Consider the following 18,846-nt stretch of genomic DNA (forward strand, 5'->3'; position numbering starts at 1 on the left):
GGGGGGGGATAAATGTTCCAGTTACTGGTTTATGAATTAACTAAGTATCAATGGTCCTTGCGTTAAATTCTTTAATGAACTGAGCAGCTATGTTCCTATGTTACGGTCAGTGTTCATGAATTAATTTAAATTATTTAAACTTATTAAATTAATAAGTTTATTATAAATGTTTAAGATTAAGTTTATTATAAATGTTTAAGAATAAGTTTATTATAAATATTCCTGCTGTTGTGTCTCCACAATGTGATGTTTTCTTAAACATTTGAGAGCATAGGAAGAGTTTGGTTTATCACGGGGCTGAAATAAAAATGTGTTAGAAAGGAAACATAATAAAGATTTGAAGCTTGGTAATTAAACGTTACTGAGTTGAAGAGAATTGGATCAAACGCGCTGTCAGATTAGCTGATCTTGCATTGGTCCAAACATTTAACCAAAGCTACGGCTAAACTCCTTGCGACCAGACAAAGAGTTAAGCACAATCGTTCATTAAAAGTTACCACCAGAGATATGTTTTATTTTTAATTGTCAACGTATATCTAGTATACATTATATTTAATGGGTTTTGATTAAAAGTAACATTCAGGTTGAGTTTATCGAGTTACCAAGACATACTTGGAGTATTCGCATTGCTTTAAAAACTTGAAAATCAAAATTTTAAATTAAAATTCTAGCTCTCTCCAAGCAGTTCTAAATATATGCACCTGTACTAGTTCTACCCTCCCAAACCCTCCAACTCCTAGGGTTGCAATAACCTCAAGATCCTCAAGATCAATGTCCAGAGTCTCCTGTAAATAAAGAAGTTGAATTTGCGAGATGAATAGCAGAATTAGTTGAACTGGATTTGACAAGTTGAATCACTTTTCAATTGTACTTTTGATATACTTGAGAAGTAATCTAACCCGGTATCCCGATTGTGCTATTTTTGTCTATTATAGATTGGGATGATTTTGCCTTTAGAGTTTAGATAGGCGAGTGTGATACATATCCCTAGTCCAACTGTTCAAGGCCTTAAATAAAATTAAACCTCTATGGTTAGGGTGTAAGGGAGGACCTTTAAATAGTTCAAAAGGTATGTTGAAACAACTATGATGTTGAAAAAGTGAAAAAGTTTTAGCGTTCTAATGTAAGCCATTTTTAAGTTATTCAAAAATCAAAAAAAACAACAGGGGTTGGGTAGAAAACCCCCCCCCCCCCCAAAAAAAAAAAACTGTTTTTCTTATTGAATAATCATTTATCAGATACTATATAGATATATATATATATAAACATTATATATTAATATATATAAGGTCACTTTTAAACTAATCTAACCGTAAGAAGATCATTGCATGCTTTGATCAAACAAATCCAAAAAAATGATTCTAAAACTTCTTTTGTGGCCGGTCTGACGACAAATTTTTTTTTAAAAGATAAAAGCCTTTGAAGTTTCCATCAGTGTTAACAACTATAGAAGGTTACAATTGTATTTATTAAAATCATTAGTAAATATAACTGTAGACGTAATTTCTAATAACCCTCATTTTAAAGTGTTATTTCTTGGATCATCGACGACAGAAAACTCAAGTCTCAATTTGCCGTTAGAAAAAGAAATATCTCCGTTAGCCTCAATTGAACTAAGTTTAAAAGGTACCATTGTGAATCTGACATTCCACTTTATAATTGGAAGGTCGTTAGAAACGTTGTTTTTAGTTAAACACAAAATCAGTCTAAAATGCAGAATTGAACACCCACTAACCTCTGATGGTACTGTACTAAGTTCATGTTTTGTCGGAGCACAGTACTCCTTCTCCTTTAGTTCTGTCAGGTCTCCAACAAATTGGAAGAATGACCTGCATTGATTTTTTGTAAAAGAAATAGTGATTTGATAGGATCTCAAAAATTATTGATAGGAATTTATAAATCTTTGATGGTGTCTCATAATTCTTCTTTAGGATCTTGTAATCTTTAATAAGATCTTGTAATCTTTGATAGGATCTTGTAATCTTTCATAGGATCTTGTGATCTCATAAATCTTTGAAAACTTTCAGAAATGTTTAAATGAAGAGCAGATATAGGTACATATGATTGTTTTATTGTGACGTCATATTTGGACTGTTTCGAAACTGGTAAATTAAAAACATTTCCGAACTTCATCTAAAATCATTGTTATTGTCTTGATAAAATTAGTTCCATGCATTCCAAGGGGTATAAGTAGGGCAAAATTAAACATTCGAAACACTTAGCGAAAAAAGACTTTTGTAAAAATAAGGTGAAAAATAAAAAAGTGAGTTTTAAAAATCTTGGTTTTTTTTAATGAAAAAGCTTACTCTCGATCCAGTGTGAGACACTCAACAGTGGCGGACGCTGCGATAACATTTGCTGTCCTTATGTGTGTATTCAGCAATGCCTAGCAAAGATGAATTATTTTTTTAAACAAAGATTTTATATTTTTAGTAAAGCCGGAAAAGTACTGTTCAACACGATTTCCAGTGATTCTCTATTAAGGTAACTACATGGCCGATTCCCAACTGTACCCTTTAAACCTTTATCTGTGTAACTATTATGAAAATATCGTCATGTGTCTGTTAACCCTATAAAGGCTGTGGGGTCTGAATTTATGCCTCCCCCCCCCCCGGAGAAAAATAAGCATTAGAGTATAAGCATGAGGTTGAAATGCATATTCATAGCCCAATCCTTCAATGCCAGCTTACTGAAAAAAATTAGACCAATAACTTGGGCGCTAAGGCAGGTTGAAAAAATGCCAAAAATTGGGACAAAAAGATGTAAAAAATATTTTTGTTTTGTTTTAAACAAATGTCAAAGTGTGAGTGTGTTTCTACATCCATATTTCAAGGGCATTTCAAAAATATAGTTTTTAGATCTGTACCTTCAGTCACAAAAAAGTAATGGGCTATTTTAGATTGTTTACCGCCACGTACCCTACCTTTTGCATTAACAAATTTCTATGTATAAAAAGTCAAATAATTTCACGATGAGAGTGTCAAAAATGAGAGTGATAGGACAAAAAAGCTAGAGCTGGGCCCAGATTGTTTAGGGTTAAGAAAAGAGATAATTTCTGCAAATTTTGTTTTTTCAATAAACAAGGATATCTCCCTCATTTCTGCTCTGATAAAGGTTTAAGGAATACAGCGGTGAATCTGACATTTATTGAATCCTTAACCCTATCCCCGCTGGGGTACTTGAAAACCAGGATACGTTGGGGGGGGGGTCAATTTGACCCCCCCCCTCTAAATCCCATGTTTTATGTCCAAATATGACAAATGATACATCATTAGAAAGCTCTTGTGCTCTACTTTTAGAATATGCAAAAACAATTTGCAAATTTGCGAAAATTGAATTTTTTATCGCAAAATCCAGTTTTATAGTAAAAATGTTTGCAAAAAAAAATTTGTCCAAAAAATGACAAATTATACATTTTTGAAAAGCCCTTGACCATGCCATTTCAAATATGCAAAAATTTTTGCAAAATTTTAAATAACCTGATTTTTAATCAAGAAAAACTAAAAATGTGCAAATTTCCTTTGACAGGTTGTTTGCAAAAAAAGTGCAATTTTTTTCGCAAAACTTGTGCAATCCGTTTCCTTATGTCATAGGCTTTCCAAAAAGCTAAATTTTATCAAAATCTGACAAGTGAAAGTGGGTCAAAACAAAGATTTAGTTTGCTACAGGCAAAATCAGTCATTCAGGCAGTGTGCCTGAGGACTCAGGCAGTTAGTATTAAAGCCCGGTTTTAGGCCTAAAGGGAGGGCTTTGGGTATGTAAGAAAAGTCAGAAAATTTCAACAGCCTCAGACCAATACTTTTTGAGTTATGTAAAAAAAACTACAGGGGGGGTCAAATTGACCCCCCCCCCCCAGCGGGAATAGGGTTAAAGGGAATGTTACCGAAAAATTAAAGGGGGTACAGGCTTACAACGAAAAATAAGCACTTTAGATCTCTACTAATCATACTTCTATCTGTTGTGTCTATAAGGAGAAAATGGTTGAAAATGACTTATACCGAAGAACGTCGCGTTGAATCTATACAAATTCAGAAAGTTGCAACATTCGACTCTCGGATCGTAAAGAAATAAATTTAATTCCAAACAAATCATTTGGCCGGATATTACAATCGTTGATAATTTTTCGACGCATTCGAATATAGCTGACATTTCATAATATTTTTTTAAGCCACTGCGTCGAACAATTATAGATTATTATAGGTTGTAATATCTGAATAATATGTTTGGAATTAAATTGCTTTTTTTTACGATTCCGTCAAATGTTGCAACTTTCTGACTTTGTATGGACGCAACGTTCTTCGGTTAGATTCGTTTTTAACAATATTCTTCTTATAGCCGCAACAGATAGAAGTAAGGTTTGTAGCGATCACCATCGATAATTTTTTGCCGTAAGCCTATAACCCTTTTCATTTTCCTCGAACACTCCCTTTAAGGACCACTTGAAATTACGCCAAAAGACTCTTTAAATGAAAATGTACCTGTTCTCCAAAATATTCTCCTCTGGACAGAACTCTAATATTTTTCTCCTCATTATCAATGTTCTATCCAAGATTGTCTCAACATTTGTGTCCGAAAGTTTTTTTTAAAAATATTAACTTATGATGAATTGGCACAAAGTAAAGTAATAAAAATATAATTAGGCAATTAGCTGAACAATGATTGGAGGCTTTCTAAGATTTCCCCTCTTTTAATATTTTCTTTAACAGGAATAGCGCTACAAAAACTGTTTAGAATTATAAATGAAGATTAAATAATGAATAAAATGTAATGTTTGCCATGGTTGTATGATATTTCTTTACAAGTCAAAAACATTTCTCGAAAAACATGTTTTTAATTAATTATTACAGAAAAGAATAATTAAGGAGGTTTTCTCCAGTTTTATCTGTATTCACCCAGAATTAGATACATAGGAGGTAACATTCCATGCAAAAATGTCAATATCCGATTAACAAGGGTATCCTTAAAACCTGTATCAAATCGATAATGTTGAATATATTGTCGTTTTTCTAGGTTTAAAAGTATTCATTAGCAAGAAGATTTAATAAAAAATATATATTGTTTTTTTACAGAATATTCCTTAAATCCAGTAAATAAGATTATTGTGTGAGGATTTCGTAAATTTAACTATGGGGTAAACTACATTTTTAAAATGTACATATAAAAACCATGATAATCCAACGGATGTAGAAACGTAATATCAAATTTAGAAAAGAAAGGAAACCTATTGAAGTCTCAAAATGTTTCCATCTGATATCATATTGAAATTTGAAAATATTGTAAAATTTAATTAAAATAAATTATTAAAGTTAAAAAGAAGAAAGAAAATAGTGGAATATTCGATTTACAACGGTACCATTTTTCACATATCTGCTTTAAAAACGGAGAAACAGTGTGGTGGAAATTATTAGAATTAAACAATTTTCAAGGTTTAAAACCACGATATCTTCCACATTATTGATCAGTTAAGGTTTAAAGGGTATCGTTGGGAATAAGACAAGCTCTTGGTTAAATAAATGGTTACATACAATTACGTTTACAGTTCCTTTAAGGAAAAGTAAGGAATGTTTATAATGAACAATTTGTACAAAATTGAATCTTATGTTTAAATCAATGTTATCAGATTAAAGGATAAATTCGTGAAGCATGAATGAATGCTGAGTATCCCTGTGTAACCCTGACATCTCCTTCAGAGATTATGTAGAAACTGTCTCCAGCAGTACCCTCGCGGAGTATATATTCTCCTAACTACAATATATGATGCCAGGTACTTTTCAAAAGGTTTTTCCCAACGGCAAGGGTATTTTCCCAAGAGGCAACTTCCCAAATGTGCAATTTCCCAAGCGGTAACTTCCCATGTATGTACTTTTCGCAGCGATCGGTCGCCTAGCCTTTTCTAGCCACAGCGCTCGGCCCTCTTTCCCATCTGGGGCACAGCGCTCTGCCCCTTTGCAGCCTACGGCACCTCATAAGGCTTAACCTAATCTGTGGCAAGTTGCGGCTTTGGAAAATGTATCTTTGGGAAGTTGCCACTTGGGAAATTGTCACTTGAGAAGTCGCCCTTGGGAAAATGCCTTTGGGAAAGTGAAACAAGTGAAACTTCGGGTCTCGATTATTTTAAAACCTACAGAGATATTTCATTTTCCATGCTTGTATCTGCTGCATAAATTTGTAAGTCACAGATAAAATTATTGATTTTAAGATTGAAAAGCAATGCCACAAGCGGAAGCAATCATTGCGCGCAATTCCGTGCAACAGAATTCCGATTTGAAACCCTTCTTCTATTCTAGCCCATTGAACTTTTGATATATTTTGAAGAATGCAAGTCTTCTCAGAAAGTTTAAATAATATTTGGATCCTTTGAAGGGAAATAATTGGGAGATTAGAGACATATTTTATATTTTAAAGATAAGTAAACGTATTTAGTGTTTTCTTTTGAAAAATTTACACAAAGCACAAATTTAAGCATTTCACAAAAACTGTTTTGTTTTGTAAATTGGTGCAAATATGGTTTGATTCGTGCATGACACACAGATGTAAAATAATACAAAATTTTCTCAATCTTTAAATAAAACTGCAATATTTATTCACAAGTTAATCTCAATTAAAGTAGACTTATCTAAACAAATTCTTTATGTACCATTAAAAACTATTTTATGTTGATATTATTGAAAAAAAGGTTTTATTTGGATGTAAAAGTCAAATATCTTTTAATGGGGTCATGGAGACAAAATTTCGGAGGCTTTGAGAGGTTGCGAAGGGCGTGGAGACAATTTTGCAGGGCTTGGATGTCATTCTGCGCATCAGGAGGCTCTGAAGGTCATATCACGGGGATCATGGCGGCCCGGCACCCCCTCCCTCACGATACATGAAGATTTTAAGAATAACCAACATCAATCGAAAAGGATGACATTCTTTGTACTGTTCTATAAGTGTACATCATAAAAATACATTTTACAAACTAAAAACTATCTATATGTACAGAGTTACAACTTCTTGCAAGCAAAATCATTAAGCTACCCATTTAATGACAACATTTAAGGCACAAGACTTAATTATAAGTCATCCTATGTGGCCATGGTGGGTAAAATTGAATTTATCAAGTTTTAAAAATGTCAGAAAACTTGGTAGCCTAGACTTGCCGTACGAGTATGCACTACGTAGCCTAGACCCGGGGGCTGCACAAGAAATGCATATTACATTAATAGAGACCGATTAATCCATTTATCGGATCAGATCAAGCAATGATTTGTCCAACTTGCAAAATTTCTGGTGAAATTTAAATCTAAAAACATATCTTAAACTGGCCCGGCCTCTCCCAAAAATTGGACTTGGACAAGGGCCGAGAAAATAAATTTTTCTACTGGGGGTAACATTTCTTGCGGTGGACCCGCCACTAACAAAAAACAGATTGAATTGTGCCGTTACCAAATCGTGTACCGACTACCGGCTCTGCCATCGGAACATGAAACGATTCGGGCGCCAAATTTGCTTGCTCCATCATTACTCAGATTATTCGTTCAATCAATTTAAAGGGGTTTAACATAAGCTGGTCCAATACTGTATACACATTTATTGACAATGCATTAAATATTTTAGAGATAAAAAATCATTTTATATTATAAGTTTTCAACTCACCTTGAATATTTCTATTTCAAGAACATCCGACATCCTTGTAAACAGATCCATTGGTAGATTGGACAGGAGGGGGACACTTCGGAGAAACTTCACCTGAAACAAATACTTGGGGTTCAGGATTCAGGATTCAGGATTCAGGATTCAGGATTCAGGGTTCAGGATTCAGGATTCAGGATTCAGGATTCAGGGTTCGATATTTGGGATTATATATGTTAATATGTATTCTTAGATACAGCCTGGATATATTTATATATGTTAATATGTATTCTTAGATACAGCCTGGATATATTTATATATGGTTAATACAGGGTGTCCCACAGGATATATATATGGTAAATGTGTTTCTTTAGATACATCATGGATATATGGTTAATATGTACCCTTAGATAAAGCCTGGATATATTTATATGTGTTTAATATGTATCTTTAGATAAATTTTCGTTGCTTACAATTACGGAAAGTCGATTTATGAAAAGAAAAGTTTTCTCTTTTTTAAAGTTGTTTCTGTAAAAGTTTAAAGCTTGTTTTAATATTTATGTGCTCCGCGTTGAAGCAAAAAGCTCCTAAAACTGTTTCTTCATATTGCGTAGTTCTTTAACTGTAAATAGAAATATTTCCCATTTAATTTAAGAAATTTTGTTTTTCTCTTCAGAAACCTTTAAATAATTGTTTATGGTAAATTAGAAAATAAATTATAATTATCATTTGAAAAAAATAGAAAAATGCTAAATGCATAAGTTTTGTAAAGTATAATTGACCTTACTGAATAAATGTACAGTTGTACAATTTTATTGACCTTACTGAATATATGTACAGTTGTACAATTTTATTGACCTTAATGAATGCAGTACGTTTATATTTGTAAATTTAGCACGTTTACATTTTTACTGTAAAATAGAACTTAATAGATGAAATATGCTTACAGTTGCACAATATTATTGATTTAAAAAGATGCAGTAAGTTTACACTTGTACACTTTAATAGACCTAAATTGATGCCGTACGTTTACATTTGTATTGTTTAATATACCTTATTGGATGCAGTACGTTTACAGTTATACAATATCATTGACTTTAATGAATGTAGTACGTTTACATTTGTACTGTTAAATAAGCCTTAATGGATACAGTACGTTTAGATTTGCACTCTTTAATATAAACCTTAATGGATGCAGTACGTTTACAGTTGTACAGTATCGCAAGTTCACCAAATGCCTTCCCTCCGCCGAGTCTACCCAGCACTTTTCCATCCTAATGTACAATCCTTTATTTAATCAAAAACAAACAAAAATTCTTAGCTTTAAAAAATGTAAAATTCATTAAGAAATTAAAGAAAATATTCCTTGATAACTTCAAATTCTCCGTCAGCAGCAACGTAAAGGTGAGAACCAGTTTCACCTAAAAAACAATAATATATTTGAGACAGATTTCTTCTTAATTCTGCCGACAAAACAGGAAAACATTTCTTGCTATATTTTCAGAATTACACGGCTTGAGAGATAGGGGAGTTAGAGAAGAAAGAGGAGAAAGGGAAGATAGGAGAGATAGGAGGAATATGAGAGTTATGGGAGATAGGGGAAATAGGGCCGGCGTTAAGAGATATATGAAAGATAAGGGAAATAGGGAAGACAGGCCATAGGAAGATTGGTAGACAGGGGAGAGAGGGCTCAGCTACATTTTGCCTAGTCACATTTTGCCTAGGGTAACATTTTGCCTAGAGTAACAAAAGAGCGAATTTTTTGCATAGTCAATAATTTTGATGGTCTGATGGTCAGATGGTCTGCCGATATTCTGAAAACACACAGTGTGTGGTTGTTTGATGGAACTTTTAAGTCTGCTCCTCCCCCATTCAGCCAGGTAAAATATCTATGTGAAATAATATACATTTCAAACTTAATTTAAGAAAATTGTTTAAATTAACTGAATTAAGTATGTATAATCTTTTATTCAGGTCTACATTGTGATGGCAGCATCTGAGGTTGGTGGCCAGGGTATACCATGTGTCTATTGCCTTCTACCAAACAAAAAGAAGACAACATACCTACAGCTGTTCAGCAAGATTAAGGAGAGGATGGGAGCACCTAACAGGCTAACTACAATTATGACTGACTTTGAACTGGCTGTGTTCAAGGCATGTGATATTGTCTTTCCAGATGTTCAGCACAAGGGTTGTAGATTTCACCATAATGCAGCTGTCTGTAAAAACCTGGGCGATTACAAGCTTCTAAGTCTATTTCACCAGAATCCACGTTTCCAAGAGCTTATCTATAGCTTGTACAGGCTTTGCTATGTACCTTCAGACCGGGTTAATGAGTACTACCATGAGGTTATAACAAATCTGGTAGATGATGGTGAAGAGAAAGATGAAGAATGGGAAGACTATCAAGTGGAGATTAATGCCTTTGGTTCCTATTACAGGACGACAGGGATTGAAAAGAGAGGAGGCAGAGGTGCACTTTTTAAGCCTGAGCTGTGGAACCAGTACACCACTGTCCTTGAGGGGGAATTGAAACCAACAACATGCTGGAGTCATTTAACAGAACCTGGAATAGTTTGTCTGGCTACAGCCCGAATGTATTTGCTATCCAAGAGCTATTTGTTAAACAGGATGCTGAGGCTAGGAGGGCTTATCTATCCAATGCAGTCGGCCTGGACATGGCGACAAATTCAGGTCGAAAGCAGAGATCAAAGGACTCCAGACAGAGGGTGAAATTTGTTGTAGAAGCTTTCCATACCATGCCGAAAGCTGATTATATCCAAACCCTTGCACATGACCTGCAGCAGAAGATAAATAATGATAAATAAAGATCACCTGTATAAATTCCTATTTATACTCCATGATTATGTAAAATGTATTTAAAAAATATATATATATATCTGATACATAATTAACCATATTTTATCTTTTGTAGAGTGACAGGAATGTTAAAATTGCTGTACAGAATACAATTCAATTCATTAATTTTAATTCATTAAAATTTATCTGGTTAAACTTTAAAAAAATGTTTAATTCTTGACAAAATTTGTTTTTTTATAAAAAATTATTGACTTGGCAAAAAATTCGCTCTTTTGTGTTACCCTAGGCAAAATGTTACCTAGGCAAAAGTGAACTAGGCAAAATGTGACCAGGCAAAAAGTGACTATGCAAATTGTAACTAGGCAAAATGTAGCTGAGCCGGAGAGAGGGATGATAGAAGAGTTAGGGAAGCTGCCAGCAAAATGTTAAAAGTATTTCTGTAGATTAATAAGGATAAATCCGTCTAACTTAATCAGTCAAAGAATCGGACATGGCGCTTTACAATTGGATGGACACTTTAAATTACGCCATCAGTCCCTTTAACAATCACTTGGGCAGCAAGCTTTGGATGAAAGAAAGCTATACCGACTTTTCTTTAATATTTATTAATGTTTCAACAGAGAATTTTCATGAAAAGAAAGATTAGGTTGATACTTTTCTCTGTATTTAATTCATGAATTGAATAAATTTTAATTTTTAATTCACTTGAGAATTTAAATATTAGTATTACGTTTATTTCTGAAAAAAACTTCTATTGAAAGAATTAAAAGAACTTGTTCAAAACATCATTGACAAATATTTGTTTTAAAAAAAACTTTACACTTTCTTTTAATTGATTATAATTTACTAATCAGGGCTAATTCAGAACTCTTTTTGAAATAATATAAAAATATATTTCAATGTTAATAAAGTAAATTTTAAAATTTTTTTATTTTCATTTTCTAGATTATGAGTTTTCCCAGAAACAGATGAAAAACATTAGTGTTCTTATTAACAAAAAAATATTTTTGACTCAAATTCTAAATATTTTGTATCTACAATATTAAACAAAATGAAAAATCAGTTAACTTTTTTTAAACTCTTCAATATGGTACTTATCAAATTTATCAAATTTATCAAATCGTTGTTTATAAAATGAAACTTATACTTGGAATGAAACATTATAGCTTTTACTGAGGAAATGAGACTTTTGAGATATTTTTTTAGTAATAAAATCATACACGCCAAATAATACTTCTATTTTTTTTTTTATTTTAAAAGAAAATATGAAAACTTATTATTTAAATGGATTGAAAATTGGAGGTTTACTTACTCTTAAACCTTGAGATATGAATTATTGTGATACATAAGCAATGAATTGATTGTAACGTTCCATCCCCGTGATGCAAATAAGCAATTAGTTGATTAAACTGACCTATCCCCGTGATGCATATAAGCAATGAATTGATTGTACCAACCTATCTCCGTGATGCATATAAGCAATGCGTTAGTTGTACCAACCTATCTCCGTGATTTATTTGAGAAATAAACCGATTTTAACGACCTATCACGGTGATGTATATACGCAATACATTGGTTATAACGACCTATCCCCGTGATGCATATAAGCAATACATTGATTGTAACAACCTATTACCGTGATACATATAAGCAATAAAGTGATTGTAACGAGTTATCACCGCGATTATTATAAACAATATAGTTATTGTGACGGCCTATCACAATGATGCATATAAGCAATAAATTGACTGTAAAGACCTTTCACCATAATGCATATAAGCAATAAGCAAGGTCCATGTATGCAATAAATTTCATCATGGTCCGACCTATCACTGTGATGCAAATAAGCAATAAATCATTTGTAACTACCTATCCCCGTGATGCATATATGCAATAAATTGATTGTACCAACCTATCATTGTGATACATATAAGCAATATATTGATTGTGCTGATTTATCACTGTGATGAATATATTGGCTGTACCAGAATATCACCGTGATGCATATATGCAGTATATTGACTGTAACGACATATCACCGTGATGCATATTTGCAATAAATTTATTGTACCGGCCTATCCCCATGATGCATAAAAGATATATTTTCACTGTACCGACCTATCACCGTGATGCATATATGCAATAAATTTACTGTACCGACCTATCCCAATGATAAATATATGCAATATATTGATGCAGTACATATAGTACATATCATATACAGTTTACCCCAGAACTTCAGATACATTGGAAGAATTTGTAAAATGTCGTCTTGACAATATTTCAATGGGGTTTACACTATTATACCTAAATCTAAGTCATTGTAGAAATAAAGATTTAGCCATAAAAAATGATAGTTTTAAAATGATCCATATGATTATTAGACTAAAAAACTAGACATCTGTAATATTCCATAATCAGTAGGTTTAGAAAACGACATTTTATTATTTCTTTCGATGCCTCCGAAGTTCTGGATAAAACTGTGGTACCAACCTTCTCTGATGACAAAGCTTCCTTTATGAACCCTTTTCTCTTCCATGACATCAACAATTTCTCGAACCTGCACATTTATTAGAATTTCAAACAATATTCTGTCATGTAAAAGCGGTGCAAAATGTTACTTAATTTGTTGTTTTCAGTCTTAGTTGAGAAATAAAAACTGCAAAATTATTATTATTAATAAAAAAGAATAATTCATGTTTTAAAAGTAAATTACAAACCTGAGCCGAGGAGAGGTTTTTAAGAAAATCATTTTCCATGATCGCCTCTTTGATCAGGGTCTTCGATCTGAATTTATTTTAATAATCAAAGAGAAATCATACAAAAATGTTTAAGTTAAAAAGAAAGTTGATTTTTCGTAGATGTTTATAGCTTCTATTATTGTACTCATAATTGTACTTAAATAAGTACAACATATAGAAGGTTTATATGAAATTATAAAAAAACCTAATAAAGTTGAATAACTCCATTTTTTAAAAGTGGATTGTCTTTTTTTTGGAAAATAATTTTTTTTCTATTTAACATTTATTTACTTTTTGTTCTTACATTCATGGTCTCACCGTCTCACACAACTGTAAATGTTTTTTTATCTTTAGCAATATATAATTAAAATACTATTCTCAAATAATAAATTAAGTCTAAATTAAATTATTTCTAAAAAGTTTGAAATTGTGGAAGACGATGCCTGGCCGCATTAAACAAGTTCCACAAGATTCAACAGAATGAGATAGAACGGATACGGGGCATAGTACTGATAAAACATCGATATTGACTCTAGTTCTGAACCCTCTAGTAATAAGTTATAAGAAATATATATATACTGGAAGTTATTTATGCGTTTTTATTAGAGTCTGACTCACGTCCTCTATTAAATTCTTATCTTTTGTTGATAACCCTGCATTTACGGCAGTAAAATTAACTATCTAAGTCTTTTTTTAACTAATTCATTTCATATTTCATATTTTTATTCAACTACAAAGCACTGTGCTGATTCATCANGTTTACTTAGCGCTGGTAGAATACTAATTGGTCTGTAGTTATTAAATTTATCTTTTTGTTCAGTTTTAAAGATAGGAATTATTTTTGCACATTTATAATCACTAGGGATATATCCTGTTTTAAAAGAAAGGTTAAACAAATGCGCTATAGGATAGACAATACTTTCAATTATTTCCTTCAGTAGCTTGGTAGAAATATTGTCCTTACCTGAACTGTTTTTAGGTTTAAGTTTACTCACTGTTTCAAGAATAATTTCTGGTGTAATATTTGCAAACACAAAATTTTCCTTGGATGGCTCCTTCAGATATGTTTCAAAATTAACATTAGAATCCGGAATATAACTAGACAATCTGGGTCCAATGTTCACAAAAAAGTCATTAAAACCCTCTGCTATTTCAGCAGATCCCACAAAACTTTTTTCATCATCAGTGAAAATATCAGGAACTGAATGACTTTTTTTCTTAGAAGATATAATAGAGTTCAGTAAAGACCAGGTCTTTTTGATGTCTTTTGAGTATTCTGTAAATTTTGAAGAAAAATAACTAGTCTTGGCCTTTTTTATTGTTGTGCGATAAACAGAATTATATTTTCTAAAAGTTTCTAAATTGTTTGTAGTTGGATTCAGGATTTTTTTCTTAAATAATTTTTCTTTTTGTTTTCTTGACACTAGCAAGGCGGAAGTGAACCAAGGGTTTCTAAATTTAAATTTTTTTAACAAAATTTAAAAAAAGAGTATTGAATCTTTTCTCTGACTGTTGTATCTTCTTTTTAGCTGATCATACATCTGTCCTCTGATAGATGTACGCATTCTAATCTCTTGTAGACAAGGAAAAAATCCATTTTAAAAATATTTTTGCTTTTCTTTCTCCCAAATATTACGCATTCATGCAGAGGTGTCAAATTTCTCTGACAAGCTAAATGTAACTAACCAACAAATGCTTTCTTTAGTATAATTTGAAATTATAAAAAGTCTATACTAATAAAGCATAGAGACGAGTAATCATAGGCCGAATTTTAAGAATTTTAGCCGTGTCTCAAACTTGAGGCGCGCCTCAAACATGGTTTGTTCCACTTGAAATTGTATTCAGTGTTTCGAGATTTGAGCCGGCGCTCAATTGGAACCGGTTTTTGGTGGTTTAGCGACGCAGTTTAAATTTGTAGTTTGACCTGAAGTCCTTGCTATGTTTCTGTGCTGTAGCAGTGCTAATATTACTCTCCCCTGATACTCCCTGCTTCTTATTGAACACGATCTGACCGGCCATACTGTGAGAATCCTGATATAAAACAGTTCACTACAAGCTCAGTTGGTTCCACTTCCAAGTTCCCATAATAAGTCTTCGGACCCAAACACCCATTTCTTTAAATATATTATTTCTTATTTTCTTTTGGTGGATCCCGTTATTTAACCAAATTCCTTTACTTTAAAAAATGAATGCTGTGGATAACGAGTTAATTTAGCGCAAGCCTCTGAAAAATTCAAACATTTTGTTTAAATGGTTATATTACCGATCTGAACCTATTGAGAGATTGGCTTTACGTTTTGATTAGGACATGTTCTTAGCTTGATTAGGACATGTTCTTAGCTTGATTTAAGAGTTTTAAATTAATACGCTTGACACTTTTAGAAAACATTTTGTTTCTAGACGAAGTTTGGGGAGTCAAACCTTATAGAAATCCAACGTATAGAAGCAGCTACGTATAGCAACAAGGCGTATTTTCCGGGAGAACATTTCTTATATTTTTGAGAAATTAAACGTTTTTGTAAAACATTGTAGCTTATCATTATCATTATGATAATTTCTATTTTTTATCATACCCTTGACATTATTTTATTTTATTATGTACTGACAACTTAAATGAATGATTATATGGTTATACATAAAATTGCGTTTTACTATTAAAAAATATATAGTATATAAAAATGCTATCTACAGTTTTATTTTTTGAAAAAAAATTCTTAAAAGTATACAAAAGTTCTATAAAGTTTCATAAAATTCCGTTTTACCATTTAAATAAAAGGATTTTATGAAAATTATATTTACTTTACACTGATTATTTAATTTTTCAAAAATATAAAATATGTTCTCTTGGAAAATACGCTTTGTTGCTATACGTAGCGGTTTCTATACGTTGGATTTCTATAAGGTTTGACTTCAAAGCTTGGCACCCAAGGTATTACAAACTAAAATAAACCTGTATAGTATTCAATAAATGATCTTCTCCTCGAGCCATCATCTGAGAAGCCTGCTGTAGCACACTCTAAATATACATTTCATTCATTAAACATCTGCGATAATCTACAAAGAGAGAGAAACCCTAAAGAGATTAAAATCATCACCAGAAAACAATATATAAAAATAAGTTCGTTGCATAGTAAATAAAGTTTTAAAAATGAAATCGTTTCCTTTCTAAAAGGAAAGAAACAATTTCTTAATTCAAAACTTAGAAAGAATTACATGAGTTCACTTCTTGACAGAAAAGTTTTTTTTCGAAAAGTTTCTTTTGGAAAAAATATGTACATTATTCAAAATGCACTTCACAGTATTTCTTCCATAACTTTAAAGTAAAAAGAATGCATTAAAAAGGCAAACAATTCTCAAATGAGCTTAGAAATAATCTTTTCAATCTCTAATTTTCCACTCCTTATGAATCTTTACAATTTTACAAATTTCATGTAAAGTACTCTAAATGGTGTTGTAGAAAATATCGCATAGATTCTAGCCTTTCATAGACCTTCATAGACCTGCATTTCTCTTATCTCTGGTTTTAACATCTCAACTCTTACCCTGAGTTTATGAAGTTCTCTTTCCTGTTTATTTATCTCATGATCCCTCCGAGACAGCCTCCGTTGGAGGGTTCGAACCTCGGCCTCCAGAGCAGCGTTCTCATTTGCTAAATATATATGGTTCAGAGATACAGTCAATTGTAAGAAAGATAGTGGTTGAACTGACCGTGGCTAGTTTAAATACTTATAAATTGGGCCTCCAAGGTCAATTTAACTAAGGAAGTGATTATTATTATATAAAATCTTGGCAGCGCTACGGTAGAGAAGTTTAAAGGAGTTGATTCTTTGCTACAAACTTAAATTTTCTAATTCCTATATCTTTGCAACTTGATGGTGTGAACCTTCAACATTTAAAACTTAGATTATTTGATCTAAGAGATTTCATAGTTTAAAATTTCTAAGATCTAAACATCTGGTTCAAAAATAAAGGTATTTAAAGAAAAGTAGAGTTTGTTGCAAAAAACTCCCCTTCTTCTTTCTATAGATAGCGCTTACATTGTTTACTCTATGGTTTCAATTAGTTATATTGTTAGTACCATGCAATATATGTATTGATGTACAGGAGGATTCATAAAACATACAATATATGCATTTATGTACAGGAGGATTCATAAAACATGCAATATATGTATTCATGCACAGGAGGATTCATAAAACATGCATTACATGTATTCATGTACAGGAGGATTCATAAAAATGCAATATATGCATTTATGTACAGAAGGGTTCATAAAACATGCAATATACGTATTTATGTACAGGAAGATTCATTAAACATGCAATATATGCATTTATGTACAACAGGATTCATAAAACATGCAATATATGTATTTATGTACAGGAGGGTTCATAAAGCATGCAATATATGTATTTATGTACAGGAGGATTCATGAAACATGCAACATATGTATTTATGTACAGGAAGATTCATATGACATGCAATTTATGCATTTATGTACAGGAGGATTCATAAAACATGCAATATATATATTCATGTACAGGATGATTAAAAAAGCATGCAATAAATTTATTCATGTAAAGGATGATTAAAAAAACATGAAATATATGTATTTATGTACAGGAGGATTAATAAAACATGCAATATATGTATTTAATAAAGGAGGATTCATAAAACATGCAATAAATTTATTTATGTACAGGAGGATTCATAAAGCATGCAATATATTTACTAATGTACAGTATGATTGATAAAACATGTAATATATGTATTTATGTACAGGATGATTCATGCGTGATATATTTGTATCTACGTACCGTATCTTTGTACAGAAGAATTCATAAAACATGCAATTTATGCATTTGTTTAAGATGGTAAATATGATAGGGATGAAAATAAACCTCTGTTAATACCACACTGCACCACAGTGCATACTGCATACTCATGTAAAAAGAGTCAAATTGCCTATATGTATGAATTAAGTTTATTATAGTATAATGTAATTTTTCTTATCAATATGTTATTAACTAAATAATTTAATTTATGTCAAAATTTCTGAAAGAAACATAATTGCTTTATAGAAACCACTGGAGAACATTATATTTCAAGTTTATTTAATTTTTTAAGCATTTTTCAAAATAGAAGAAATAATTAAATTGTCAAAAAAGGAAAATATTAATATCGTTCAAAGGACTTGAGAGTGGGTTAAGAGGTTATCAACAGAGCATTCTTTTATTTAGAAAACATTAAAAAAAATGTGGTTCAATTGAAACAAATGTTCTAAACTAACAGTTTTCTTTTTCAATTTTTTGAACGAAGCTGAGCAAAGCGCACTGATTTGTAATTTAATTTTCATATTTTAGAAAAGATGTTTTGATGAATATTTAAAAAAAGGGGGGTTGTTAATGTTACATGTAATGCACGCACCTCTGCCCCTTTAGTAAAAGTAAATTCAACCTATATGAAGCATAAAGTCTGACCTCGTCAACCTTGTTGCACCGGCTAGTCCTGTCCACATGAGCTAGGTACAGTACACTCTGGGAACGGAAAGGTTGACCTGGCTAGGAAATTCAAATGTACTACGGCTGCCCGTGAATGTTATGCCAAAATAACCGAAAAGAGCTTGATATTTTGAAAAAAAACCTAAGGAAGGTAAATTTGCCAAGGACAAAGA

The 18,846-nt window shown here is 31.9% G+C and overlaps 1 protein-coding gene across 1 annotated transcript in view; it reads right to left on the reverse strand.

The window, feature by feature from the left end:
- Positions 1-16,816, reverse strand: part of LOC111700258 (cGMP-dependent protein kinase, isozyme 1) — a 27,727-nt gene extending 10,911 nt beyond the window's left edge. Inside the window, exons 1-14 of the mRNA XM_023471135.1 lie at positions 16,715-16,816; positions 16,123-16,188; positions 15,097-15,203; positions 13,152-13,218; positions 12,925-12,991; positions 8,977-9,032; positions 8,796-8,885; positions 7,636-7,728; positions 5,665-5,745; positions 4,479-4,541; positions 2,307-2,386; positions 1,736-1,829; positions 702-785; positions 220-297 (exon numbers count right to left, since the gene is read on the reverse strand). Coding sequence (XP_023326903.1) covers positions 220-297; positions 702-785; positions 1,736-1,829; positions 2,307-2,386; positions 4,479-4,541; positions 5,665-5,745; positions 7,636-7,728; positions 8,796-8,885; positions 8,977-9,032; positions 12,925-12,991; positions 13,152-13,218; positions 15,097-15,203; positions 16,123-16,164 — 1,002 coding nt within the window. The 5' untranslated portion in view covers positions 16,165-16,188; positions 16,715-16,816. The remainder of the gene's footprint in view (positions 1-219; positions 298-701; positions 786-1,735; positions 1,830-2,306; positions 2,387-4,478; positions 4,542-5,664; positions 5,746-7,635; positions 7,729-8,795; positions 8,886-8,976; positions 9,033-12,924; positions 12,992-13,151; positions 13,219-15,096; positions 15,204-16,122; positions 16,189-16,714) is intronic.
- Positions 16,817-18,846: the final 2,030 nt, after the last annotated feature.

Source organism: Eurytemora carolleeae, unplaced genomic scaffold (genome assembly GCF_000591075.1).
Source record: "Eurytemora carolleeae unplaced genomic scaffold, Eaff_2.0 scaffold86, whole genome shotgun sequence".
Classification (NCBI taxonomy): domain Eukaryota; kingdom Metazoa; phylum Arthropoda; class Copepoda; order Calanoida; family Temoridae; genus Eurytemora; species Eurytemora carolleeae.